This window comes from Micromys minutus (genome assembly GCF_963924665.1).
Source record: "Micromys minutus genome assembly, chromosome: 25".
NCBI classification, from domain to species: domain Eukaryota; kingdom Metazoa; phylum Chordata; class Mammalia; order Rodentia; family Muridae; genus Micromys; species Micromys minutus.
This window is the reverse complement of record NC_137960.1, coordinates 45,821,439-45,848,531: the sequence shown is the minus strand read 5'-3', so window position 1 is coordinate 45,848,531 and position 27,093 is coordinate 45,821,439. Positions and strand designations below refer to the sequence as shown.

Below are 27,093 nucleotides of genomic sequence, written 5' to 3'. Positions count from 1 at the left end.
AAGACTGATGACAGTTCTCTAGGGCTGTGAAAGAGAAAACCAACCTCTTACACGAATGGAGACCACGTTTATTTCTTTCGGAGAAAAGCCTAATAGGGACGCTTCACGATCCCTTAGGAAACTCCATCTTTGTGTTTTTAAAAGGCAAAACCTGTGAATTTTTCTCCCTTTGAAATGAATGTTGCAATCTTATGCAAACATCCAATAGGATTATTAGGGTAACAGCCTTCTCAATTATGGTAAGATGAACACTAGAGAAGAGTCCAGGGCCACTTGCTGACCTTTGTGTAGCTGTGAGAACAGAATGTAAACCCTTCAGAGATACTGCCACAGTCCAAGATTGCTTACACTTGCTCTACATTTTTAAATATTTAATTTGAATATATCTGAAATAGTTAATGTTACCTTTTCATGCACCAGCTTCTAAGAGCTTTCTGTAAAATCCTGTTTTGCAAAAGAATATACCTCCATTTTTACCTTTTTGCCTTTAGCTTAAGTCTCCCAAGTTAGCCAGCATTTAGGTAAGGTATACTCATAGAACCTTCTCCTAATAGCTGAATGATTAACCTAATGATCTAAATCCATATTCTCCCCCCAGTCAGTCTCACACTTTGTATATTACCTAATATTTTCAGTCAAATAACACAAGAATGTACTTTTTAAAAATAAAAAGGGCAAGTCATCATTCCATCATGAACCAACATTGGAGTCAGAACTCCTAAAAAGAAAACAGAAAAAAAAAAAAAGGTGCACAGTTAAGGCTATTAATATATAATGGAGACAAAGAGTTTACTTTTCAATGAAAATAACAAGGAAAAGAGCCTGATTTTGTATGCCTGCCCAATAGAACTTTCCTCCATAATTAGTGCTTCTCGCCCCTGAGGGGAGGAGCTTAGGCTCAGGGTAACCTCATGCACTAAGGGAAAAACAGTATAAATACTCCAGGGCAGCCATGGGGAGGGCATCATCCTCTGCTCACCGGGCAGAGGACACCAGCAAAGCTGCCCCACAAATCTCCAGGAACTCCCAGCACCAGGTAAGCCTAGACTGGGGGTCAATGGGAGACATCCCTGCCAGCTGGCTTGGAAACAGGCTTCATTTAGTCACATGTCTTTGTGTGTGTGCATGATTTTTAAAAGTGGCTTCTTAAAGGTCCCCAGAGGGTTCATTTGTATTCATCCATTTCAGACATTCTTAATGAAAATGACTGTACAAATATGCCTTAATGGGAATTTCAATTTATCTCAAAAGTTCTAGCTATTTCAAGTTATGTCACAGACCCTGGAGTATTTATTTAATACAGTCATGTAGTGATGAGACTGTGTGGTGGGGGTCATCTTATTCTTAGAGCATTATTTCAAGGCAGCTTTCAAAAGCTAGTAAGACATGAATATTCATACAACAAAAACTTTCCTTCTATAATTTTATGGAATATATTCAAAGTATAAAAGGTCAGTCAATAAAGAAAACCACGAGATAACTATATGAAGAATCTGCAGCCTGTAGAACATCACAGGAATGAAACAGACCAGCGATGGGGCTACGTGCAATTGTTCTCTTCTGTTTTCCAGAATCCATTTGAAAATATGCTGCCACAAATCCCTTTTCTGCTGCTAATGTCCTTGACCCTGGTGCATGGAATGTTTTATGCTGAGCGGTACCAAACTCCCACGGGCATAAAGGGTCCACTTGCCAGCCCCAAGACACACTACTTCATCCCATACACGGTAAAGAGTAAAGGTAAGCTCAGCTGTGCATTCTGCTCTAACTGGATAGTGTTTTTAATAACGTTAATGATAAGCTCCTTAACAAATGATTTTCAGTCTGTCCTTATTCTGTGTTAAAGTCCTGACTGGTGTGAGTTACTACAGTGGGATGATGTACAGCAAAGACAGGTCAGAACAGGAACATAATACCCTGGAGAAGCTGCTGTAAGAGAAAGACAGGAAAACCAAACAGTTTCATGTATGAGGCCACCTTTCTTCCCTCTCAAATGATGGTTCCATACAATTAACCAATTACCCAGACTCTAGAACTATTAATTCAATAAAATTAAGTTAATTTAAACTGAAAACAATTGCATAGACTAGAAATTTTATGTATCTAATTACTTACATTTGCTTTAAAAACCCTAGCCAGCAGATACTAAAGAAAACTGGTATCAAATAGAACCAGCCCTCGGTAAGTGCAACGGGCAAAGGAAGCAGCAATTTTTATAATCACGGACACATTCAAACACAGTGCAGCGGGTGAATGCTTGAACATGACTGCTACGTACCTGCGGAGAGGCTCAGAGTTCCAAGGGCTGAGTGAATTAAATGTGTCTCACCTGCCGAGCGTGCATGTCTAGCTACTGCTGTATTCACGCATGGCTGCTTCCCTGCTTCTCTCTCAGGGGCAGCCTGAGACATTTCACCTATCCCTCACCTGCTTGTGAAAAAGCCGGGGATTTCCATAGCGGGCAACAGTGAAGTAATTGCTCTGCTACCTCCGTGTAACAGCACTAGGCATGGTGACTACTGATAATATAAGCCATCCTCAGATTTCCTGGCCCACTTTTCAGTTTGGCCATACATTTTGTCCTGCACTGAGTGAAGGTGTGTGAGCTTTAAATGGTAATGGTAGAGTTTTGGAGCCAAGTATTTTGAAAAAAAAAAAAAAAAAAAAAAAAAACCTCAAATGTTAAGTATGTTTTTTTAAGAAGAGAATTTAAATGTTGCATGAAAGGCAGCTTAATATTTCAAGTGGATGAGGGATACTCTTGACTGCCTAATAATATAGATGAGCTGAAGGAAAGATAAAAGGGAGAAGGAAAGAAGAGAAGACAAACTTAGCCCACCTTAAAGCAGTGAGTTTGGTTGGAAATGCCAACAGGCTGTGACAGGTTCAGCACTCTGACCAAATCCAGAGTTTTCTTTATCACACTGTTTAGTACCACAAAAACTGTTGAATTAAAACCCAAATGCACGCTACTAGGAGGTTGAAAGGATTTCTGATTCCCCACCTACAACATACTGGTCATCATCGAATTCTTCCTACAGAACAAATGGGAACCTCAATCGACACAACAGTGTCTAGTTATCAGATCTACCTGGCTTTCTTTTTCATAATGAACAGAAATCGCACTCACTGCTCTTCGCTGCCAGGCATCAGTGCCCTGTAACAACCATGCATGCTCACATGACAGTAGGAATCCAGAAAGTTCCGATGTGATCTCTGGGCAAATCTGCTCAGCACATGCTAACAGTGAGAGAGACCAGGCAAAGCCCATTCAATTTCGCCGTAGGGAAGCTGCCTGGCCACAGTGCACAGTTGGACACATAAGAATCTTAAGAAAAGGTAGCTTCTAGTCTTTAGGGTTATTGCTGCCCTGGTCTTTCTTCCTGAGACTGTAAGCTGATGGCTAGCCTCTCAAACACTCACAGAAGCCATTCTTCCTTGCACTGAAGGGTTTAGGATCTCAAGGGCAACATTTTAGGCCACAAAGACCCTCACCCTGTCACCGGAGGTCAAGTGGTACTGTCCTTTCCAGTAATGTGTGTTTTCCCCTTTGTCTTAACATAAAAAACATATCACCACAATCCCATGACAATTATTTTTGTAAAACTATGATCCTTATAATCAGACACTGAAGCAAATTCTGCATTTGAAACTATGCCATTTTACTCCAAGCCATTAAAAAAGTCCCTAATTTACTAATCAATTTTAAGTGTGTCAATATTACACAAACTTATCACGAATGTACACCAAAGTTAATCTCAGTCATTATCTTTGAGAATATTAGTAATTGCTGTAGTCTGACCACTCTTTTAAGTGCCAGCTACTGAATTTAATAGGGGAGAGTTTAAAAAAATTAATATACTTGTGTATTAACAACTAACAGCTTAAGCAAATGATATTCTTTAAAGCTTCATCAAAGATAATTTAGAATTGTTAATAATTATCTTCTTGTCTCTAGTCTGACTTTTTAAAGTTATTAAAAATCTTAAGAGTTTATCACATTAAAACAGTTTAGGTAAAAAAATGATAGGCATATAATTAAGTGTTTAGCTCAGTGGTAAAGCACTCACCTAGCATTTATAAGGACCTGGTTTTGAGGTCTAAGACACACACACGCACACGCATACACACACCATGCACAGACACATCATAAGGTAAAATGAACAGATCATAGTTAAACATGTTTACAGTTTTGAGCTATGCAGTGTCTCATCTGATAAACCAGCATTACTGCTTTCTAACACTACAAAAAATCCGAAGGTTTCTAAAACTTATTAAAGTAAAAATTGTATGACTAAATATTCAAAATCATCTGCAACCTGATTGTCATCTTTACTAGTTAAATGTAATTTCTGAGTAATAAACACTTCGTGTGATGTTTACAATGACCACAGCCAATAGACAGAAGCAAGCATCACAATCACCATGGCAAACGGTAGTATCTAGTAGACTGCAGGCTACATCCCACCACCCTTCTTAAAGCAAGCATCGCACATTCCATCTGAGGCTCTAGATACCATTCTGTGCTTTCGCCTTCTCAGTGGTCCGACAGCGTGTTCTGTCACAGGCACTCAATAAGGGGACACTAAAGTTAGGTTTAGCACACCAGGAAGTGCTTTGGTTAAGTGAATCCACAGCTTTATGAGATTAAGTACTTCTTGCATCTTGATCATCATTTGAAACTATTCTATGTTCCTCCTCAATATATTATGCATAAGTCCTGTCATTCTTTGCCTCCGTTGTAAGTCAAGAAAGGAGAACAAAAGCCCAAGTCTAAGTCGAAGCTGTTCAGTGGGTGAATAAATACATCAGACAGACCGTCCAGCTCCACTCAGGTGTGCTGTGTGTGGAAGTTACCTGCAACACAGGGCACTACCACACTCTGTCCTCACCGTGCTCACAGTCTCTACTTGCCTTTAATGTTGCTTATGTTGAGTGCGATGTTGGTGTCTTTCAGGGATTCCAGTAAGAGGAGAACAAGGCATTCCTGGTCCACCAGGCCCAACTGGACCTCGAGGACATCCAGGTCCCTCAGGACCTCCAGGAAAGCCAGGCTATGGAAGTCCTGGACCCCAAGGAGAGCCAGGGTTGCCAGGACCACCAGGAATATCAGCCACAGGGAAGCCAGGCCTGCCAGGCCTGCCAGGCAAACCAGGGGAGAGAGGACCACATGGACACAAAGGAGATATTGGCCCAGCAGGCTTACCAGGACCTCGGGGCCCTCCAGGCCCACCTGGAATCCCAGGCCCAGCTGGAATTTCTGTGCCAGGAAAACCCGGACAGCAGGGACCTACAGGTGCCCCAGGACCTAGGGGTTTACCTGGGGAAAAGGGAGCACCAGGAGCCCCTGGTGTGAATGGACAGAAAGGGGAAACAGGATATGGCACTCCTGGCCGACCAGGTGAGAGGGGTCTTCCAGGCCCTCAGGGTCCCACAGGACCCCCTGGCCCTCCTGGAGTGGGAAGAAGAGGTGAAAACGGCTTTCCGGGACAGCCGGGCATTAAAGGTGACCGGGGTTTCCCAGGAGAAGCGGGACCATTAGGCCCACCAGGTCCACAAGGTCCTCCTGGGAAGCAAGGACGAGAAGGTGTTGGGAAGCCAGGAGCCACTGGACCCCCTGGTCAGCCAGGTATCCCAGGAGAAAAAGGCTACCCAGGGGCTCCAGGAATAGCTGGGCCTCCAGGAGCTCCAGGCTTTGGGAAACAAGGCTTGCCAGGTTTGAGGGGACAAAGGGGACCTGCTGGTCTTCCTGGGGCTCCAGGTGCTAAAGGGGAACAAGGGCCAGCAGGTCATCCTGGAGAACCAGGTCTGACTGGATCCCCTGGAAATATGGGACCCCAAGGACCTAAAGGAATCCCAGGGAACCACGGTATACCAGGCACTAAAGGTGAGACAGGTCTGGTTGGGCCTGCAGGGCCACCCGGGGCTAGAGGAGCAAGGGGTCCCCCTGGGTTAGATGGAAAAACAGGGTACCCTGGGAAACCAGGTCTCAATGGTCCTAAGGGCAACCCAGGGTTACCAGGACCAAAAGGTGATCCTGGAGTGGGAGGAGCCCCTGGTCTTCGAGGACCTGTTGGTCCCACAGGAGCTAAAGGAGTGCCTGGACACGATGGTGAGGTAGGTCCAAGAGGTGAACCTGGAATACCAGGTACCAGGGGCCCTACTGGGCCACCAGGTGTCCCAGGATTCCCTGGATCTAAGGGTGACCCTGGAAAGCCAGGTGCTCCAGGCCCAGCTGGCATAGCAGCTAAGGGCCTCAGTGGGCCCACTGGTCCTCCAGGTCCTCCTGGTCCAAGAGGCCACAGTGGAGAACCGGGTCTCCCAGGCCCCCCAGGTCCCCCAGGGCCCCCCGGCCAAGCAGCCATGCCTGATGGCTTCATAAAGGCAGGCCAGAGGCCCAGGATTTCTGGGGTGCCTCTTGTCAGTGCTAACCACGGGGTAACAGGCATGCCCGTGTCTGCTTTTACTGTCATTCTCTCCAAAGCGTACCCAGCAGTAGGTGCTCCCATCCCATTCGACGAGATTTTGTACAACAGGCAGCAGCATTATGACCCAAGATCTGGAATCTTTACTTGTAAGATCCCAGGCATATACTATTTCTCCTACCACATCCATGTGAAAGGAACTCACGTTTGGGTAGGCCTGTATAAGAACGGCACGCCCACCATGTACACGTATGATGAGTACAGCAAGGGTTACCTGGATCAGGCTTCAGGGAGCGCAATCATGGAGCTCACAGAAAACGACCAGGTGTGGCTCCAGCTGCCCAATGCCGAATCAAATGGCCTCTACTCCTCTGAGTACGTCCACTCATCCTTCTCAGGATTCCTAGTGGCTCCCATGTGAGCACTTCCGGTAAAGTTCATCCTGATCCTCTGCTTAGAAAGACCCCCGCCCCCGCCCCAATTCCATCCTTCGCTCCCTCCCTGGAGATGCACATGGAGGTAGGCTAAAAGTAATGTGAGCAACCTCAGCTTTCTACAGTGCACTCCTGTAAAAGTGAGCAGCAACAGTGGGCACTGAGGATCCTCTCCCCAACAATCAGCAATCCTAAAGCCCCCGCCCCCCGGGGAGAAAGGGAGGGGAGTGGGGGGAAGGGGAGGGCGTTCCCATCATTCCATCAATATTTAATTTCTTAATATAAGTTTAAAAAGATACTCACGAAAACTGAAATACGGTTCTAACTCACCATAAATCTCATTTCAGAAACTCAACATTCCCATTTCTACTTTTAATAATGGGAGAACATCTAAGAAACATGTAGGAAATATCATGTAACTGTTTATTCTTTAAATACTTGAATATTCAGATTTAAATATAAACACTATATACCCTAGGCTGTTTCTGATGGTGCCTCACTTGATAGCTCATCAAGATAAATCCAAATGACCAGGTCCATTTTTTGAAGTGCTCATAAGAAACCAAAATACTGTATTAAAATTAATTTCAGTTATAAGGTGCTTTGTCACAGCCATTTCAAGCTTTTCTGCAGTTGCAGAGAGTCCACATACCTGGTGCGACTTTGAAACAGGCGTCTGACTAACTCTTATGTCAGTAAGGCAGTATTACTCTGATAGAATTTCTTGCATCTTTGTAAAATGACTTTTTGGGCTTATACGACATTAGAATAGACATTCCGTGCACCTTCCATCCCAGTGCAAGTATAAACTAACAGCAAGGCCTCGAAGTCAGACTAAACCGAAAAGACATTATTTATTTATGCTCTGTACTGTATTTTGACATTACTGTCTAAGACTGGTAAGCTGTACTTCACGTATTAAAGCACAGGGTACTTAATCTACTTGGTACTACAAAGCAATAAAATGATATGACCACATCTTCATTCTACACTGAGTTTGTGTCAGAGCAGCAGCAGGCTGTTCCCAACCATGCTTTGCAGGTTTTCATGGGCTGAAGCTGGTAAGAGGAACAGTGAAGTGGTGGGAACTTTACAGTTGCCATGGGTTTGTTCCTTTGTCAAGGTGGGAACGGCACATTCTTTTTACATGAGAATGTAAAACGCAGCCTCTATGAGCCTGGACCAAAGCTGCTGAGTAGACACAGGGAGATATAAATACATAAACATCACTTCAAAACACTGCTTTTGTCTTGGAGGGAGAGAAGAAGGTGTCAGACAAATATCAATTTGGAACAAATATCCTGCAATTATTATTTTATAAATGTGCCTTAGCACAGTTTAGTCATAATACTTAAATTTATTTTGATGGCTTGATTTACTGCAAATAAAACATGGGTTTTTTTTTTTTTTTTTGTTTTGTTTTGTTTTTTTGGTGTCAATCAAAAGGCAACGTATTTCAAAACTTAAAATCCTGCTGACTAGCATCTATTGGCCCACTTGCTAATCAAGCCAGTCACTGGGGCAGCATAACTTAAAGGCTATTCACTTCCTGAAATAAGACTCTAAGTCTTCAGAGGAAACCTCAAAGTCCTAGCTTGGGGGGTGGCGGTAACTCTGCTCCCGTTCTGGGCCAACCAGTCCTGTTCCTTAAACAATGAGACAGAACGGAAATTCTATCAGCTGGCACTTTATCTGTCCGTCCTTCACTGCTGCACTGATGGTCACAGGTGTCACTAGCTCCCACTCCTAAACCAGAAAACGAGGACTGGGACTTTCATTCTAGGGGACATGCTCCTGCTCGAGAAGGAGACATTTGGAGGCAGCTGAATAAACTGGCTTAGACTCCTGACAACGACAACCACAGAACAGATACATCAGGACTAATTTTATAGCAAACATTTGTACCATTTAAATCCCGAGTAAGGAGCACAGCGAAAGAGGTAGATGCTACCTAATTCAGCAGACACCGGCGGTTCACAAACCTCTGCCAGGAAGCCTCTCTTCATGTTACTCACCCTTAAAGGCTGACATTTTAAAATTGTGTTGTATACCAGCAACTACATCCTTCCAAAAATCAAATGTTTTTTGACCTCTGTTCTGCTAAAAAAAGAAATTTCCAAATGTAACAGGTACAGTAATTCTGCTTCTGAACACAGTGGCAAAGCTACAGCAAATCATTACATTTATCTACTTCAAGTAGGAACTCGGGTTTAAGGAAACACGACAGATTAATACAAAAATATTCCTCAAAAACCACTGCTACAAGTCAACCCACAAATAAACCTCACTACATAGTACTGCAGACATGTAGCCTAACTAAGAGAAAAATGTCCACTCATACAGCCTAAAGCTACAAAATATCTGACTATACAAGACATTTACAAAAAAATTATAGAGTTCTATAGTTTCAGAAATAACAGAACATACTTCTTAATGCATGATGGTAATACTGGGCCCAAAGCAGGTTACTTCACAATTCAGTGTCCACTTAACTTGCATTTCTATATAAAAATCAGTAAGTCACTGCAGCGGCATGACTGAGTGGCTAAATCCAAAATGAAAATTCTTTTATAAAGAATTTTCCAAGCTAGCAAAAAAAAAATTTTTTTTTTACATCCAGTTACACAACTCTATAGCTCTTTGCTTCAAAAAAACATAGTGTCTTTTCTTTATACAGAAAGAACACTAGAAATTTATATGTAATTACATACATTAACAACACCGCAGCTCAGCAGTAGAGCCCTTGCCTGAAGAATGTGGGGTTGATCCCCAGGCTTGGAGGGGAGAAGAAGACTTGATACTCCCCCAGCCACCACTGGTGTAAGATAAGGAACAGACTCCATTTTAGGCTAATAAAAACTCCAATGCTGAGAATATACCTTAGTAAAGATATGCACGTATACACTAGGTCCCCAAGGAAAATCCCCAGCACCCAACCAAGCCAAAAATCGCTCCTGCTCAATCAAAACATTCACAAATGTCTGACAGTAATTCTCATGTTCATAATAAGCCACTTATACACTTAATTGTGATTTTTAAAGACAATATATGCAAGAAGAAAAGTGCAAATCCAGTTACAGTCATAGGTCTTAAGTCCACATATAAATAGTCAAGTTACCAGATTTATTTCATCTAGGCAGGCACAAAACAAAGGATTAATTTAAAAAGTTTGCCTCCTGTTTCTGGATTGATATTTAGAATATACAAAACACATTAAATTTTTCTTAATTATCTGTACTTTAAAAAAAATCTGCTAATGAAAGCAAGAAAATATTTGTTCAGAGAATATTTTCTGTTTCCCTTTTCTAGACTTTTATACCCCCTAATGGAGAAGAGGGTGTTCTTTCCTTGACCAAACTTTTTTTTTTTTTTTTTAAAGAGTACTGTTATTTAATTTTCCAAAAATATTTTTGACCAATTTCACCATGTTTTGCTTCCTCAGTCACCTCTGAAACCACCCAAAGAACACAGTGAAATCTCAACCCAAGAGTTACATGTAATTAACTCAAACAAACAAAGAAACAAAACAAACCTGAATGCGCTCACCTTTGTCAAAGAGTCCACCACTCTGGCACACAGAAGAGCCCCTGGCAGGTCAAAGTAGTTATCATAAAAATAACACTTTCCTGAAACAAACAAACCAACCAAATCAGTGACCCCTGCTTGTGGCAAACTGAGAGTCTGGATGCTCATGGAATTATCTGCAGTGCCTCCACCTTAGTCACTCTGTGTGTATGACAGTGGGTGCCATTCTTCAGGGTTCATCACCCACCATTTGTTTTTAAGGACACAGGGCTTCCATGCATTCCCACACCCAAGCACTGGGATTACAAGTGCATGTGGCACCATGCCAGGGCTTCTAAAGGTGATTTCTGTAGACTGAACTCTGATCCCCATAGCCCTTTGAGTTTTAATTTGTGGCACATGTTACATTTGCCACTGTGCATTGTTTGCTGAATATGAAAAGAACTTTTTATAGTAATTTTATCGAAAACCCCCATTTCGATTCAAATTGGCACTGCTATAGGCTATCCTTTTTATCATATTTTAAAGATGTTTTTAATATAGTTCGTTTGAGCATTGTCTCTGCATGTATGTATGCATGTATGCACTACATGGGTGCCTGGTGCCTGTGGACCAAAAGAGGGTGTCAGAAACCCTGGGACTAGAGTTACAAACAGCTGTGACCTGCCCTGTGGGTACTGGGAACTGAACCCAGGTTCTCTGCTAGAACGAGTCTCTTAACAGCTGAGCCATTGTTCAGTCCCCATCCTCATCTTTTGAGGAATGTTTAAGTTCCAATGACATTCAAGGAAAGTTGAAACATGACATCTGTAAGTTAAACATTTTATGAAAACATATTTCAGTGGCAAAATATATAACCCCCAAAGAGTATATTATCATTATAAAATGCAGTATGAAGAAGCCATAATATTAGTCACCAAATTTCAGTAACAGTCAAATCTAACATTAGCATCTTATGAAATGTTCTCCACAAATCGCCCCAATACGTGTGCTTATTAACCCATGCAAACTGCGTTCAACTTTCATGCTACGTCCGACAGACCGGAAAGCCTGAGAACCCAGGGTAATGACAGGATAAAAGTCATGCCGTGTGAGTGGCCTGTATCAGAAAACCTCCAGAGTATGGGACACTCCAGGGTCTCACCTGAGAAAAGGATTAAGGTTTATTCTGTGTGGCCTTGGGATGAATCAACCCAAGACATATCTTCTTGGCACAATTGTCACCTTTAAATTTCCAGGTCTCAGGCAACACTCTGATGTTTCCATGGTGCATCCCTGTGGCCCAGCACCTGACTCCAGCCGCGCTGCCGAACAGCATCGCACAGCAGATAGAAGTTACATCTTCCTCCAAAGGCCCTGGAACCACATGGCCCACATGGCCAACTCAACTAACTACACCTCAACCTCCCTGAAATCTCAGTGGAAGCCAGAGCCCATTGTTCCCCATTTCTATAATATTTAATGTAAGCATAGTCTAATTGCACTGTGGAACCACCAGACATTTTTTTCTTCATACTTCTTTACACTTGTAAAATTTTATCTGTGGGATGGAGAAGGCTCAGTGGCTAAGAACATGCACTGTTTTTCCGAAGGACCTGAATCTCCAAAGTCTCATGATTCCAAATATCTGTAACTCATTTCCAGGTGTCTTGACATCCTCTGCTGGTCACTGGGTGCCACTACACTTAAAAAGCTTTATTTTTCAAAGAGGTGAGACTTTATTGTGTATTACAGTCTGATATCCCATGTGGGGCAACAGACTGAACTGATAAGGTTGTTGTAAGTTTAGAACCTGGTAAATTTCATAATTAAGAACAGCAGGCATTCAAACTATCTCCCAATCAGGTCCCAGTCCTGGAACACAAGACCAAGACACCCCACTAAGAGGACCATGACAACAGATCATGTAGCATAGAACCTAGACTTCTCCATGCTCTGAGGTATGTATATAGGGCCGAGTATTTAGCCAATGAGCTTTCCTTCCTGGGTATCCCTTCCTGCAAAAGGCTTATCTCTGGTTCACCCTGAGTAAGACATACACATCCTCACCTGTCATGAATCACGCAGGTTGGACAAGCAAGGACAGTCTCCTTCTTCAAGGACTGCTATGGGGGTTGGGGGAGGCCTTCCTCATAGAGTGACATCCAAGTCTCCCTCCCTACATCTGGCACTCACTTGAAGAAGCTGAGCCAGACAAACACAAACACCCCCACCCCATCACACCCGAGTCTCAAAGTCCCCAGCCATGTTTATGTACACTGGAGTTTGAGAACCACAGCATCTGTCCTGATGATGTCCCGGAGTGGACCCCCAGCGGTGAGGTGAAATACAGAATGACAATCCCAGGCTCTGCTCCCCTGGATGACAACTGTGCCCAGCAAACCAAGTAAGATTAGAGCAGTCAAAGTCAGCCGTGTGTGCATGGGGAAATGAAGCAGAAGAAGCTGTCAGTGCCAAGAAACAGTGCCCTTAGGTGGCAAATAGTGAACAAATGAGCCTGTCATAACTGGGCACCTCACTTTTTATAGCTGACGAATATTTTACACTTAAAAAGATTCAAGATTTTGAGTAACTTCCCAAGCAAAACACTTAGCAATGTGCTTAGCTTTCCTTGGAAAAGGCAAAAAATTACTCAACAGGCCTTTTAGCTCTTGGGAATTGAACATACAACTTCACACATGGTATACTCTACCAGTGAGGGCTGTCCCCAGCCAGACAGCAGTTCATCAGCATTACTTGGGAAGAAAATTTTGGCTGAGTTGTGCAAAAGTATCTAATACTGACCTCTAAGGCAAGGTCTCATTTTCCTTACCAAACTCACCCATACCTCTTAAAGGGTGGTCCTTTCACTCTAGAACAAACATGGGTAGAAGGAAACTCAAGGAAAGCTTCATCACACCAGCGAAAACGTAGCCCGAAAGCACACGCTGAACGAATGCCAAACAGAAACCAGACATGGCCGAAAAATCATACATCCTAGTTATGAAGTTAGATCCATTCCTCTGGTCATCTTGCTTGGCCAGAGGGATGGGTGTGTTCCGCTGTGTGCTCACACTGCAGGGAATAGGCCAAAAGTGAAGGAGTGGGAGTGGGCATGAGCCTACCTGAACAGCAAGGAATGTCGGTGATCGACACACTGGTTTTGTCGGACACATGGGGCTTGTCTGATAGACAGTGTCTCCACTCCTTCTTGCTGTAGGCCTCCGTCAGTGCCTCTGGAGTCATCATCTTGGTGCCATGGCTTGCCCTGTTGGAGAGACAGGACTGCAGAGCTCACTAGCAGTTCCCTTGAATACAACACCTTTGATGACACTGAAATTACTGAGTCCCAAGCCCATTGGACTTAACAAAGTTTTGTTTTTCTTTTTTATTCAGATGGCATCTTATTATATAGCCCAGGCTAGCCCCAAACATGTGATTCTCCTGCCTCTGCCTTCTGAGTACTACTCAACTATTGTTTTTGCTTTTATGTATCTGGTTTTCAGCTGGGTTGATCTCAACTGGTCTGGGATTTCTACCACAGGCTTGGCTGTTGCACTTTTAGCCTCTCCTCTAGTAAATGAGGAGCATGTTAGAATATGAGCCAAATCAGCTCCACAGAAGTGGTAGGTACCTAGCACCAAGGGCCTGTGGAGACAGGAGTGGACACTCTACCCACACAAGGACACATATGCCAGATCAACAAGTACATCGGAGTCACACTGCCAAGCAGCAGCCAGAGGAATGTTACCAACAGAACAGGGGGCAGAAAGAGTTAGAGCCTATGCTCAGAATATTGCTTCTGCCTCACTAGGGCCTTGTTAAGGCACGCTCACTTCATAGATAAGTAGAAAATTGATATTTTATATAGGTCTTTACAAGAACATACAGTATATTTAATTTTGGTTGGAAAATAACTTGAAGGGGAAAATGAAGAATGAAGGCGAGCAGATGAGGAAGAAAACACAGAGTTATTTTCTTTAGAGGCTGACACTTCAGAAGACTGGGGTCAAGATGGAGGAAGCCTACAGACAAACGAGCAGACAAATACCCACTGTGTAGGATCAAAGACATTATCAAGGAGATAAAGTGTGCTAGAGAAACCTCAGGTTATTCAGAAGTCGAATTGGGAGAGACGGAGACTGGGCAGACAGACAGACAGACAGAAATAAACAACTAGAAAACAACTGAAGATTGATTGCCAAGAAAGTGGCCAACTTGACTACAGACTTAAAGGTCATGGACACAGTATTCCCATACAGATAGACACCCCCAGAAAGACAAAACAATTAGAGATAAGGCCATACCTGTTCCTTTTAGACACACCTCAGGGGAGAGTCTGAGGAAATATGAAAGCAACTTGATTATAAAATAAATAGTCATTCAAAAGTATCCAAAGAGGGAGTGCCTGCAGGGTTCAATACTGAGTCTTCTCTGACATGACTAAGTGGGTGTAAATACTAACAAGGCACTGTATGCTTATGTTGGCATGACAACACTGTGCGTACATGGCGGGAAGTCAATCCTCATTCCACGGTGCTCTCCCTGAGACTCAGTTTCTTACGAACTGCTTTTCATAGCCTGATCAACCCAAGAGGTCTGTGTGCACTCAGAGAAGAGGGTTGGAAAGGGAACCAGAGCATGGGGTTGGCTTGGTCCATAAGAAGCCCTGCATGATGGAAGCAAGCATGGCCTGAAGGGGTATACCCAGACTACCAACCCCTACCCAGTACCCATCAGCATCTTCTTTAATCAAAGGCTCCCTGATGGTATTCTAAGTACCTAATGAAAAACAAAAGTGTAATATCCATGATCTTTTGAGGATGTGGATCAAATGGAACACTCCTACATTGTACAATGGAGTCAACTTGTAGAACCATTCTGAAAACCAATATGGTGGCTTCTCAGAAAATGGGACTAGATCTGCCTCAGGACCTAGCTATACCACATCTGGGCATATACCTAAAAGATGCTCCACCACTCCACAAGGACTGTTGCTCACCTATGTTCATAGCAGCCTCATTCATAATAGCCAGAAACTGGAAAAAACCTAGATGTCCATCAACTGAAGAATGGATCAGGTATATTTACACAATGGAATACTACTCAGCTATCAAAAGCAAGAACATCAGGAACTTTACAGGCAAGTGGATGGAATTTGAGAATATTCTCCTGAGTGAAGTAGCCCAGACCCAAAAGGACATGCATGGTATGTACTCACATATAAGTGGACGGTAGCCATAAAGTACAGGGTAACAATGCTACAACCCACAGACCCAAACAAGCCAAACAACAAGGAGAAACCAAGGGAGAATGGTTGAATCTTTCTCAGAAGGCAAAATACAATAGATATCAAAGGTGGATAGAGGGAGAGAACTGAGTGGGAGAGGGGATATGAAGGGGATGGCATCAGGTGTAGGGAAAGCAGAGGAGAAAGAATGGAAATTGGTTGGGGGACATCTCTGGGATGTGCCAGAGACCTGGGACAGAAGTGCGGGTAGGAAGGCCCCAGGGTGTCTACATTAAAACTCTGAGAGTCCTAGCAGTAGGGATGTAGACACTAAAGTGGTCACTTCCTGTAGTCAGGCAGGACTCCCAGTGGAAGGATAAGGACAGCAACACATCCACAAAACCTTTGACCCAACACGTGTCCTGCCTATAAGATATGCAGGGACAAGAATAGAGCAGAGATGGAGGGAATAACTAGCTAATGACTAGCCCAAATCGAAGACCCAGTTCCTGACACTAATAATGATGCTACGTTGTACGTGCAGACAGGAGCCTGGCATAACTGTCCTCTGAGAGGCTCCACTCAGCAGCTGACATAAACAGATACACAAGGCGTATTATTTTCTACTGCATTTCCTGATAATATTTCTAAGAAGTTAAAGGGAATACAGAGCTATTGTCTGTCATATGACTGACTAAAATAATAACCCATTCTTGTAGTGCACTCTGTACACTAATAAGAGTGTCCTGGAGCCTGACCACAGTACCGTTGCATTACCTGAGCACAGTGCCATCAGCCGCAAGTTTAATGAAGGTGCCGTCTTCCAGGTCCAGTGCCAAACCCTTGCAACTAAAATGGAAACATTTGACTATCAATCAGCTCACACACTGAATTCACCTCAGAGTAAAAACAATCTGCATTATTAAATCTGACAATGTTAAAGAGATTTTTTTCCTCCCCTGAAGAAAGGATATGTTTATCAATGTGGGTGAGCATCCAGGAACTATACAATAAGTCTCACGTAAAAACAGGAACAGATGGGAAATTGGCCAACAGGCCAAAGTTAGCATATTTAGCTTATAAAGTCTTTAGACTTTTGTGGGAAAAAACATAAATCAAAAGAGAAAATACTAAATGAAGACTATCCTGTACCTTGTTAAAATATACTAATGTTTTCCGTGATCTAAAATACATGGGCAGGCGACATGGTTCAGTGGGTAAAAGTGAGTGCTGAGCAAAACTGACAGCCAGAGTTTGAGCCGCAGATATATGGTGGAAGAGAGAACAGACTCCTCAAGTTGACCCCTGACCTTCACATCTGTGCTATGGTACATGTACGCCTGTACCTACATATGCTCGTGCGTGAGAGCACACACACACACACACACACACACACACACACACACAAGTGTGCATACACATACACACAAATCACACTAAAACACATACAAACAGAAAGATGCTCATGAACATACACATCCACACACATTTACAATGCACAGCTAACCTCTTTTCCAGGGGGTTTTCTACATTGTTTCTTATGGATTTCCATAGAGTTTTCTTACCCTCTAGTCAAGGAGTATTACTGAAAACTAGTAAAAGGTCAAATACGAAGTTCTAGGTTCTTTCTGATAAAAGACTTGTGGGACCTGGGGAAGCTGGATAGGTCCACTACTGTGAATAACAGCAGCAAAGCAGCACAAAGCAGGCCAAGAGCGAGGTCAGACAGACAGGAAACCGCGCGGGGGGGTCAGTACTTACTTCCCCTCACAGTAAAGTTTCTACAGACAATAATTTCACATGGTGAGAGCTTTTTGTTACCTCCCAGGACAGAAAGGACGTTCCCAAGGACAAACAAGTCTCAGAGGGATGTACAGTGCATGATCATTCTGCATGTATTTAATGCAATTAAGTGTATACATGTTTTCATGTGTGTTCACATGTGTACACCTGTGTGTAGTTCGAGGCGGACGCTGACATCAGGTACCCTCCCATCTGTCCACCTTACTTTTCAACACAGCATCTCCCACTGAACCTGGAGCTCAGCAGTTGCTCTGGGATCCTCCTGCCTCTGCCTCCCTAAGACTGGAATGAGGACAGCTCTTGGACTCATCCTTTCTTCCAGCCCTCCTCCTATCCCTCTTCCACCCCCTCCCCACTTCCTTTCCTTTGAGAATTCTGTTTGCATATACAGTGTGCTTTGATCCCTTCCATGCTCCAAGTGTCCCCCATTTTCCCTACTACTCCTTCCCAATTCACCCCCACCCCTCAGAGAGAGAGAGAGAGAGAGAGAGAGAGAGAGAGAGAGAGAGAGAGAGAGAGAGAGAGAGAGAGAGCCACAGTTCATTTGGGGCCTCTGGGCCAAGTGAAGTGTGAAATTAGTCAAATGACAAAATAACTTCTATTCTACAAGTTCTGTGTTTAATGAATTAAAATACTGTACTTTGAACATGTTTAGACTTTAGTATGAAAATGAACTTCAGCTTGTGACCATTTGTAGACAGGAAGCCTCTCAGAGGCCCCAACATAAATAGTTCATCAGCTAAGGGCGGGATTTGGTCCAGTCTCCTGCTCCATGCATGGGTTTCATCCAGTCTGACCTTATGCTGTCATTACCCCTGTGAGTTCGTATGTGCAACCATCCTGTTGTTTCCTCAGAACGGCTTCCTTGTAACCACTCACCACCTTTACCTTTTACCATCTTTCTACCCTCTTTGCAATGACCCTTGAGCCTTTGGAGGTTCATTTCTTCTTGTTTCTGTGTGTTCTGAAAGACTGAATCCACTTGCAGATTACTAGCTAACCCTGAACAGCATCCTCCTGCCTCAGGCCTTGAGTAGCTAGAACTATATTCATACTTGCATGCATATGCTATCATTGCCTGTCTAAACTGAGCAATTTAAATTAAGTTTTCTTGCTTCTTTTTGTTGTTTAAATGAGGACAAAAGACCAAGATGCCCCTTGTGACACTGAAGATCATAAATCAGGGAGGAAGTAACAGTTAGAATCATAAAGGAATCTTTACTCAAAGGCCCTAAAGCACTCACTTATTTAAACATGGTGATGACTGCTCTTCCATGGTTCCTAACAATAAAACAAACGTATTCACTAAGATGTAAGTTACAGTTCTTAGTAACATGTCAACCTCCTGGCTGGGACTGACTGAAACTGCATAAAAATATCGTCCAAGTGGTCACAAGCTGAAGTTGACTATAAAGTCTAAACATGTTCAAAGTACAGTATTTCAATCCATTAAACATAAAACTTTTACAATAGAAGTTATTTGTGTTTCTTTTTTTGACTAACTGCACATGTCACTGTTCATCTTCAGAAGAGTACAAAGGTTATCAGCAACAGTCAGGAGCTGCAGAGGAAACTTACCAGAAATCCCAGTCCTCCGGGGTCAGGGTGAGCAAGCTCCTATCATATCCTTTCTCCTCGACTAAGAACTGAGCAAAGCTGTCATAAATGAGCTGCAAATATGGAAGCAAAAAGAGAGATTATAAAGTTCACTGTTCAGTCTTAATTTCATTAACGTGAAAAGTTAACAGAATCACAGATGGAGCTAGGTAGGAGGGAATCTCAGTAACTGTAAAGTTCTGAAGTTTAACCCCCTTCCCAGGTGGATGGTCAGCCCAAAAATTGTATTACCAGCACACAACCACACAACCAAAGTCAAGTATTCATTTTATACCCAGGTCTAAAGGATTCGAAATCATTGTTAAAACCTGACTGCAGCTACCAGACCAGTGATAGTCAACCTGTGTGGGTCTCAACCCCTTTGGAAAGCCTCTATTTCCAAAAGCATTTACTTTACAATTCATAACAGTAGCAACAAAAGTAATATGGTTGGGGTCACCACAACATGAGGGACTGTGTTAAAGGGTGGCAGCATCAGGCAGGTTGAGAGCCACTGCTCCAGGATCGTCACCAGGACAATAAGCATCGCTGAGCACTCTACCGTTACGCTCAGTCTGTGGTCCATCACTGTTAGAAGCGGGGCCGAGAGATTCAATGAGATCCACCCGACAGGCAGATGAGCTGGGACAACATACGAGGTATCTATCAGGCACAAGGCATTTCTCATTTCTCTACGCAGAGAGAACAACCAAACACAAAGGAGGAACGACGCCTTGAAATCAAGCACAGGATGAGCCAAAGCTCTGTTGACTGTCTTGATTTCTCAACATTTTTTAAAATTAAAATATTCACTTTTAATAAGTAGCTGGATACTAGAGTGAAGTGCTTACTGTGGAGGTATGGGGACTTGGGTTCAAGTCCCTAGCACCCTTGTGACGTCTGGGCACGACACCCACTGTAAGCCTAGCACTGAGAATCAGAGAAACAGTGGATCTCCGGAGCCTGACGGTCAGCTAGTTTGGCTGAATCTGTGAGCCAAGTGCAGTGAGAATCCAACCTGTGGAACACATGGCAGAGCTGGGTGAACGCAGGGCCATGGAGAAGCAGCCAGGCACACACACCAAGGCCCTGCACTCTGCTGTGCTGGGAGCTGAGGGCTGGGGAACGGGAGCGGAGAAAGCAGACTCCCATCAAATAGAGCTGCTCTCTAAGAACCAATTAAAAACACACTATATGGCTCGTATCTAGTGCATGTCGCCCTCATCCGGCCAACAGTACCATATACCTAACAGTCCTAAATCATGGAGGTGATTAAAAAAGGTGGCCGCTTCTTAAAGTCACCTGACTTTACGGGACAGGAGTGGTCTGGTGGGTTCCTTTAAGATTCCTTCTTTACTTTTTCTCTTTTAAGAAAGTATCTTACTATGTACCCTGGCTGACCCGGATCAAAGAGAGATCCACCTGCCTCTCTAGTGCTGGGATTATGGCTCCTTTGGCATTCCTTAACCTTAGGAACCACAGACCCACATGTTGAAAACAAAAATTCCTTTAAGTACCATGAACAGTTTAAAAAAAGAGTTGTCAGAATCCTGCCCGCAAGGCCTATTGCCAGCAGAGGATAACAGCTGTAAAGCTCAGAGGTACTTGGCACGTGGGTCAAATCAAACACAAGCATTTACTTTTGTTTCTAGTCCTGAGCTAGTCATAAACCGAAACAGAACTGAGCACAACACCTGTGCATTTTCTACTACAGACATGTCCTCTTCCTGCCAGCCCACAGCAGACATTTGCTTTCCACTGGAACCTACCAAACACAGAATGAGGGGGTAAAAATAAATGTTAGATTAACAGCAAGTATTTTGTTTGTCTTGTTTTGTTTTCCTTAAGCATTTTCCATAAAATAGCTGGGGTGTTCATAAAAATTAGTAATTTGAAATTCAAGTTGAACTATGTGTGTGCCCTGTGTTTTAGTTTGCCCAGTCTAGCAACCCGACAATCCTGCTGTGTTGGAAAAAGAGGTGATGCCCTGAATGGAAAGGTGTCAAATTACTTTAGATTTCCAGCTTACAAAAGTGAATTACAAGACCCGGCAGGGCCTTGGTTAAGGTTAAAAAGACTGGCGGTTGGCTCCTACTTCGGGTGGTACACATATTCTCAGTGTCAGATGCCCCATTCTCCCAACCACTGATAAAAGGAGAGTGGGTGGTGACCTTTCAGTCTGCAAGCCTAGGGAACATAGGTGTCAAGTCCTGAAACATGGTCATCCCTGAGGCCCTGGGGGAAGGGACACACACCGTCCACATTTGCAGGACACCATACCCTCACTGAGAACATTCTTGATTTCTCTACAAACGTCGGCAGTTACCAGCATCTGAACACTTACCGCTGCTTGTCCCTTTCCACCCATTACCTTCCAACTGCAACTCCATGTGGACACCTGGCCCTGGGCCTCTCCTCTGACTTAATGAGGGCCCAGGTTTAAGAAATGGGAATTCAGGCCCAGCACCATGCTGGACGACTCCAAGATATCAGGATCTATTAAGTAAGGGCTTAAACTTTCTGCAACTAGTGGTTACCTGCTGATTGGGCTGTAGCTCAGAAGACAGAGGCTCTCGGGGAGGAGTCCAAAGAGCAGCGAGGAATATTTAAAGCTTACGGTGAGCATTTGGAGAAGTTAGGTTTTAAGGAACTGGAACGTGGTGACACAGAAGAGCTTCATAGGAAGGAAGAGAAGGGCTGGGGATGTCCTGGTGTTCAGCACTCTGTGAGATTTAGGATTTCCATACCAAGCATAACCATGATGCAGAGTATCTTTTTGTTTGTTTGTTTTGCCTTTAAACAGCACTGCGATTCAAAACTCGCAGTCGACTATCTTCTGAATCTTACATCCTAAAATTCTTATGCTTACACATGCACAAAATCTGCTTTTAATATGACAGAGGTTAAACAACATTCCCCACGAGTGACAGTGAATACAGATGAATTGCATAAGAAAATAGAAACCAGAGTGGACTCTGAAAGCTGTTGAAGGAAGGAAATTAACACCCAGAGATCTTTGTGAAGGAGTAGCCAAAGGACCAAGACTTAAAGAAATGTCTTCAAATTGTTGCTATGAGAAAAGAAATGAGATCTGTGTAACAGGCAAGCAAAACAGTGCACCAGCAGGAATACACACTTTTTTTTTTCGTTTTAGCATCTGTATGCAGAAAACACACACGAGTGATTCAGGAACCTTATTCTTGATTTTGGAGGACCTGACGAACTGAGGCACTGAGAGTAAACACCGACCCACCCTGGCTGTTATCTGTACTAGTGATGTGTACTCAAATACTCTGGGTGCAAGCCATAATAGCAAACAATTGTTCTTTCACCAAGGACAGGATCTAAGCGTCACACATCGACTGCACACTTAATTCCCACAAGGGAAACTCAGAAGGAACCCAGATCATTTGCCTAGTGTACCGAAACAGGTAATTTGACTGCAGAGTTCTGCTTAGATTTCCCACTGTGATGTTCTTAATTCTTCAGTTTCTTGTGACCCGAAGTAGTCAGAGAAAGCCGGGCAGTTAAGCTGAGGGCACAAGCCCTACAAACAAAGCAAGCTACTCTCCGTATATTCTGGATAGATTCTGTTGTGATTACTTTTATTTAAAGTGCACAGAGCAAGTAGTTGCACAATAAATGCTCGTTTTATTCTCCGGGTAAAGGCAAAGTAAGTCTGGGACGTTAATGACTTCGGCCGGTGTTTTTCACAATATTATTATACAGCCTCTCCCTGCTTGCAATGCAAAGATGCAACCACGTTTTTTAGAAGTTCAAAAGAAGTGTTACACCCATTCAGCTGGTGCCCAGAGGAGTTGGAAAAAATACCAGGGGCTGGGATCAACAAAGGACACTCAAAGCCCCGGACCCCGCCTTTCCAGCGTTCTTTCTACAAGACAGTTTCCCATCTCCGTCTTGGGCCATCTTCTACTCCTGGCTTCCTCCTCCGGATTCGCAGAGCCCCTGAAAGTACACTTCCGCCCAGCGGCCCGGGACCTACGACACTGCGCAGCCGCCTTTGGAGGCTGCCTGCGCCACTCACCCTGGCGCTCTCGGGCAGGTTGTAGCGGCACAGCGTGTGGTCGAGATCGAAGCCGACCACGTCGCAGGCGGCTAGGGAGAAGTGCTGAGCCATGGCGGCGCAGCGGCGGGTACCCAGACCGGAGGGCACTTAGAGCGTGCGAGAACAAGTTGCCAAGACCGGACAAACGCAAGCGGGGCGTGGCCTGACGGGGCGGGGCATAGTGGAGGTCGGAACAGAAGGGCGGGGCACGGCCTGATAGGGCGGGGCTAGTCACGTGGGGCGGGGCCTCACCACAGGCCCAGTCCCTCCCACTTCCCTAGTTTCTGGGGGCTCTCCGGGCTTCTTGGACCTTTCCGGTTTTGCAGGCCGGTACAGACCAGTTCCGCGGCTTGCTTCCAGCCTGTACAGTGGGGCAGGTACTGCTGGAGCTGAAGTGCCCAGCTAGGACCCTGCTAATCAATGTCACTACCTAAAGGTTACACAGACTAAGTTGTAATTCGCGTTCATAATTTATCTTTCAGGTGCCACACTAACGATCCTCAAACCTCATCCTCTGAGGCTTGAGTGGAACAGTGTGGGGGAGGGAGAAAATGAAATGCACAGATAACTGTTGGGCCCCTTTAGCATAGAGTTTTCGTAGGTGGTCTTCGTATGTTGAATCAACAGCTTTATTACTCTATACTTTGATAATAAGATGCGAAAGGCATTCCTTACATCATTTCATTCCTTAGAATGCATTAGAAAATATATTAGACATTATGGAGGACCACCTTACTAAAAGACACCAAGGCTGGCTGTATTCTCTAGAGTCACAGAACTTATGAACTGTCTCTATACATTAAGGGAATAAATATATTGTGATGACTTACAGTCAGTAGTCCAACTAACCCAACATTGGCCAGCTGTTAATAGGAGGTCCAAGAATTTAGTAGTTACTCTTTTCTATGAGGCTAAGTGTTTTAGCTGGTCTTCTGTAGAATGTGCTGGAAAGTAAGTGCAAGCAGTAGAAAGAGTGGACCTTCCTTCTTCAATGTCCTTATGTAGGCCTCCCGGAGGAGGTGTGGCCCAGATTAAAGGTGTGTGCCACCAAGCCTGGATCTGGGACTTGCTTTGTTTCAGGGTGACCTTGAACTCAGATCTTCTTGCCTCAATTTTCTGGTATTAAAGCCATGGACTACCTTGCCCGGGCAAAGCTTTTCATGGCTACTATGCCTCAAAATCTCCATGCCAAGATCCAGGTCCGAAACTTGTGTCTTTCTGCCCCAAGATCAAGATCACAGGTGAGCCCTCCAGTACTGGATTGTAGTTCATTCCAGATACAGTCAAGTTGACAACCAGGAAGAGCCGATACACTGGTGGTTATTCGATTATACTATCCTCCTTTTAATTGAGCTTTTCTGTGAAGACATCAAAAATGTTATAGATGAATAGAATATACTACCCAAAACTTTTATAAGAATGAAGGACAGAATGATATGAATGATGATTTGCTTGATTAAGAATTATACTATTTTAGATTCAGAAAACTCAACATTTGGGACAAAGGATGTCAGAGCCATTTAACTTCCAGCATCTGCATGAGAAAAACAAGTATATTAGGATTTTGTCCTCATACTCCATCATTTATAAAAGAAAATACAGATCTATATCTTTATGCCTTGTGTGATGAGGAAGAACAGTGGAAAAGGATAATGGTGTAAACAGTTGAGGGTTACGCTTAACCCTAACAGACACTAACTTATAGGAAGCAAACAGACCAAGATCTGTCAGTTCGTCAGCTCAATGGATATTGCAGTTAGTGCGGTTGGTTAGGGTGCTTACATACAGTACCTAATGGACTCACACAATACACATTGACAACTTTTCTGTCATAAGGAGCCTCAAACCAATCTGGACTAGGAACAGAAATAATTCCTCTAGAAAATGCAGTGTGTCACTAATCAGAGCTTAAAGACCACTGAGGTCCACCTTTCTTCACTGTCTGCAAAAAGGAAAGGCAGGATTTTTTTGTAGCTCACACTGATGCAGGAAACTGTGGGGTCCGTGAGTGTAAAGGAGGGTCCTTGAGTAGGCCAGGTCATCCTGATTCAGAAGCGCTTTAAAGCGGGAGTTAGTGTGCCACAAGGTCACCGTTAAACAGAACTGTCACTGAATTAGAAGCTCTGTGTTCTTGTCTCTCATATTCAGAGAAAGGAGATAGGAGGTCGAGTTGAGAAAGGAGTTTTAGTCCAGAACTGTAGATGGGAGCCTAAGATAAAAGAAGGCACAGTCCCTATATAGCTTGAACTGGTCACAGGATGGAGCACTAATACGGGAATTCTTACAGATCTGATGGCAGAAGCTGGAGCTGGCCTGGGAAGGCCATTGCTCAAGAGATGACAGAGCAGGAACCAGAGGTCCCTGTGCATTGCTGGCCTCTGTGTGGAACAGAACCAAAGTAATTTTTACACCTGGGACAAAAGTCTTTTGAGGTTCTTGCCTGACTAGTTCCTGTCCCTCGTTCTTATCAACAAACATTCCCTCATGAATTCATGGAATCACTGAGTTTCCTGTGCTTCTGTGAATCTTCAGTAAAAGGCCTTCCAAATCTGACTTTCATTTTAATTCAAACCTGGAGGGCACAGGTCAGCCTAGAAGAGACTGTGTGTGTGTGTGTGTGTGTGTGTGTGTGTGTGTTTATTTTGTGTGGGTGTATGTGTATTTATTGTGTGTGTGTGTGTGTGTGTGTGTGTGTGCTGGGGGATGTTTGTATTAATAGTCACTTTAGAGATTCTCTTTCGGTGGTCAGTAATCATAGCCAGGAGTGTTAAAAGGTTTGTTTCTTGATTATGTAGCAGAAACTTCCCTTTACAAACTCCACTGGGTGTTCTGAACCAGGGATAACATTTTTTCCAAGGGAGGAGGGAAAATAAGTTATTGTTCCCAAAAGGGGGTGGGGTGGGGTGGGAGAGGTCATCCCCATCTGTAACAGGTGGCTCCAGGCTGGAGCTGGCCATTAGACCTGTTCAGCAATAGTCCCGTTCTTGCTGATCCACCAGCATTTTATTTATTATTTTTCTCACGTCTGCTCAGAGAGCCTTTGTGCTGTTGCGCACATCATTTCACTGGGAGGGAACTCAGTTATTCAGTGTCTTGAGCCCCTTCCACAGTCTCCTTCCTTTTGTTCCATTTCTCGCAGAACACTGATCATAAATGATCTGATCCATAGAACTTGTCCTTAAATAAAGCTATTTTCTTTCTTACATGTTAAACTTCAATACAAATAACACAGGCTCCCTGTTATCAACTAAAAGTTAAATTCCTTGCTTAGATGTTGTATTCGCTACTTCTCCCCATCACTGTGATAAAAACAACTATTTCCAAGGCCCACAGTTTGAGGGCACAGTAGACCACAGGGGTGGCTGCATGGTGGCAGAGCAGATAGAGGCAGCCTGGAGCAGAGCAGCTGGTCACATTGCCGAGAGAGACGACTGCTGATGTGTTGTACTCGCAGCACTCCTTCTTCTCAGGGAGGGGCTTTCTATCTCATTCAAACCTCTCCGGAAACACCCCGAAGACAAGCTCAGAGGTTTGTATTCTAGGGGACACTTGGTCCTGTCACAGTGACAATCAAGGTGAACCATCACATATATGAATTGTTTCCCTAAGTAACATGTTGAATACCAGTGTTATAGAGTGAATTGTGTCTCTTACAAGTCATAGGTTGGAGTCCTGTCATGTAATGGGAGCGTATTAATAGACAGGTTTACAGGGAGGTGATTTTGTTAAATCAGGTTTATAAGGTCATGGGGGTAGGTCCCTCATCAGATAGGCTTACTGTCCTGCAAGAATAAGAAGTGACGTCAGAGGTCTCAAGCACAGAGAAAGGACATTTGAGAACCCTTTCAGAACCAGCAAAGCAGATAGGCTCCTCTGGGAACCAACTCTGATGGCTCCGTGGCCTTTGAGGTCGCCTATACAACTACAAAGAAATCTCTGTTGTTAGGAGTGGCCTAGCCTGTGGGTTTCTGAAGACAGCCTAACTAGGCTAAGGCAGTCAATAATCAGATTTTTCTCTAATCAATGTTGATGTGT

The 27,093-nt window shown here is 43.8% G+C and overlaps 2 protein-coding genes across 4 annotated transcripts in view; one reads left to right on the top strand and one right to left on the bottom strand.

Moving 5' to 3' along the window:
• NT5DC1 (5'-nucleotidase domain containing 1) overlaps nt 1–23,141 on the bottom strand; it is a 106,843-nt gene extending 83,702 nt beyond the window's left edge. The window contains exons 1-6 of one of the 3 annotated variants that reach the window (XM_080938117.1): nt 23,038–23,141; nt 18,975–19,066; nt 16,371–16,442; nt 13,489–13,631; nt 10,406–10,485; nt 8,875–8,959 (exon numbers count right to left, since the gene is read on the bottom strand). In XM_080938117.1, coding sequence (XP_080794243.1) covers nt 8,875–8,959; nt 10,406–10,485; nt 13,489–13,631; nt 16,371–16,442; nt 18,975–19,066; nt 23,038–23,130 — 565 coding nt within the window. In that variant the 5' untranslated portion in view covers nt 23,131–23,141. Of the gene's footprint in view, nt 1–8,874; nt 8,960–10,405; nt 10,519–13,488; nt 13,632–16,370; nt 16,443–18,974; nt 19,067–23,037 lie in introns of all 3 variants that reach the window. The other 2 variants (XM_080938118.1, XM_080938119.1) reach the window with 2 other exon arrangements.
• COL10A1 (collagen type X alpha 1 chain) lies at nt 1,587–6,846 on the top strand (the record flags this gene model as incomplete). Its single annotated transcript, XM_080938116.1, has 2 exons — nt 1,587–1,740; nt 4,958–6,846. The coding sequence occupies 2 exons, from the start codon at nt 1,587–1,589 to the stop codon at nt 6,844–6,846; spliced, it is 2,043 nt and encodes a 680-aa protein (XP_080794242.1).
• Nucleotides 23,142–27,093: the final 3,952 nt, after the last annotated feature.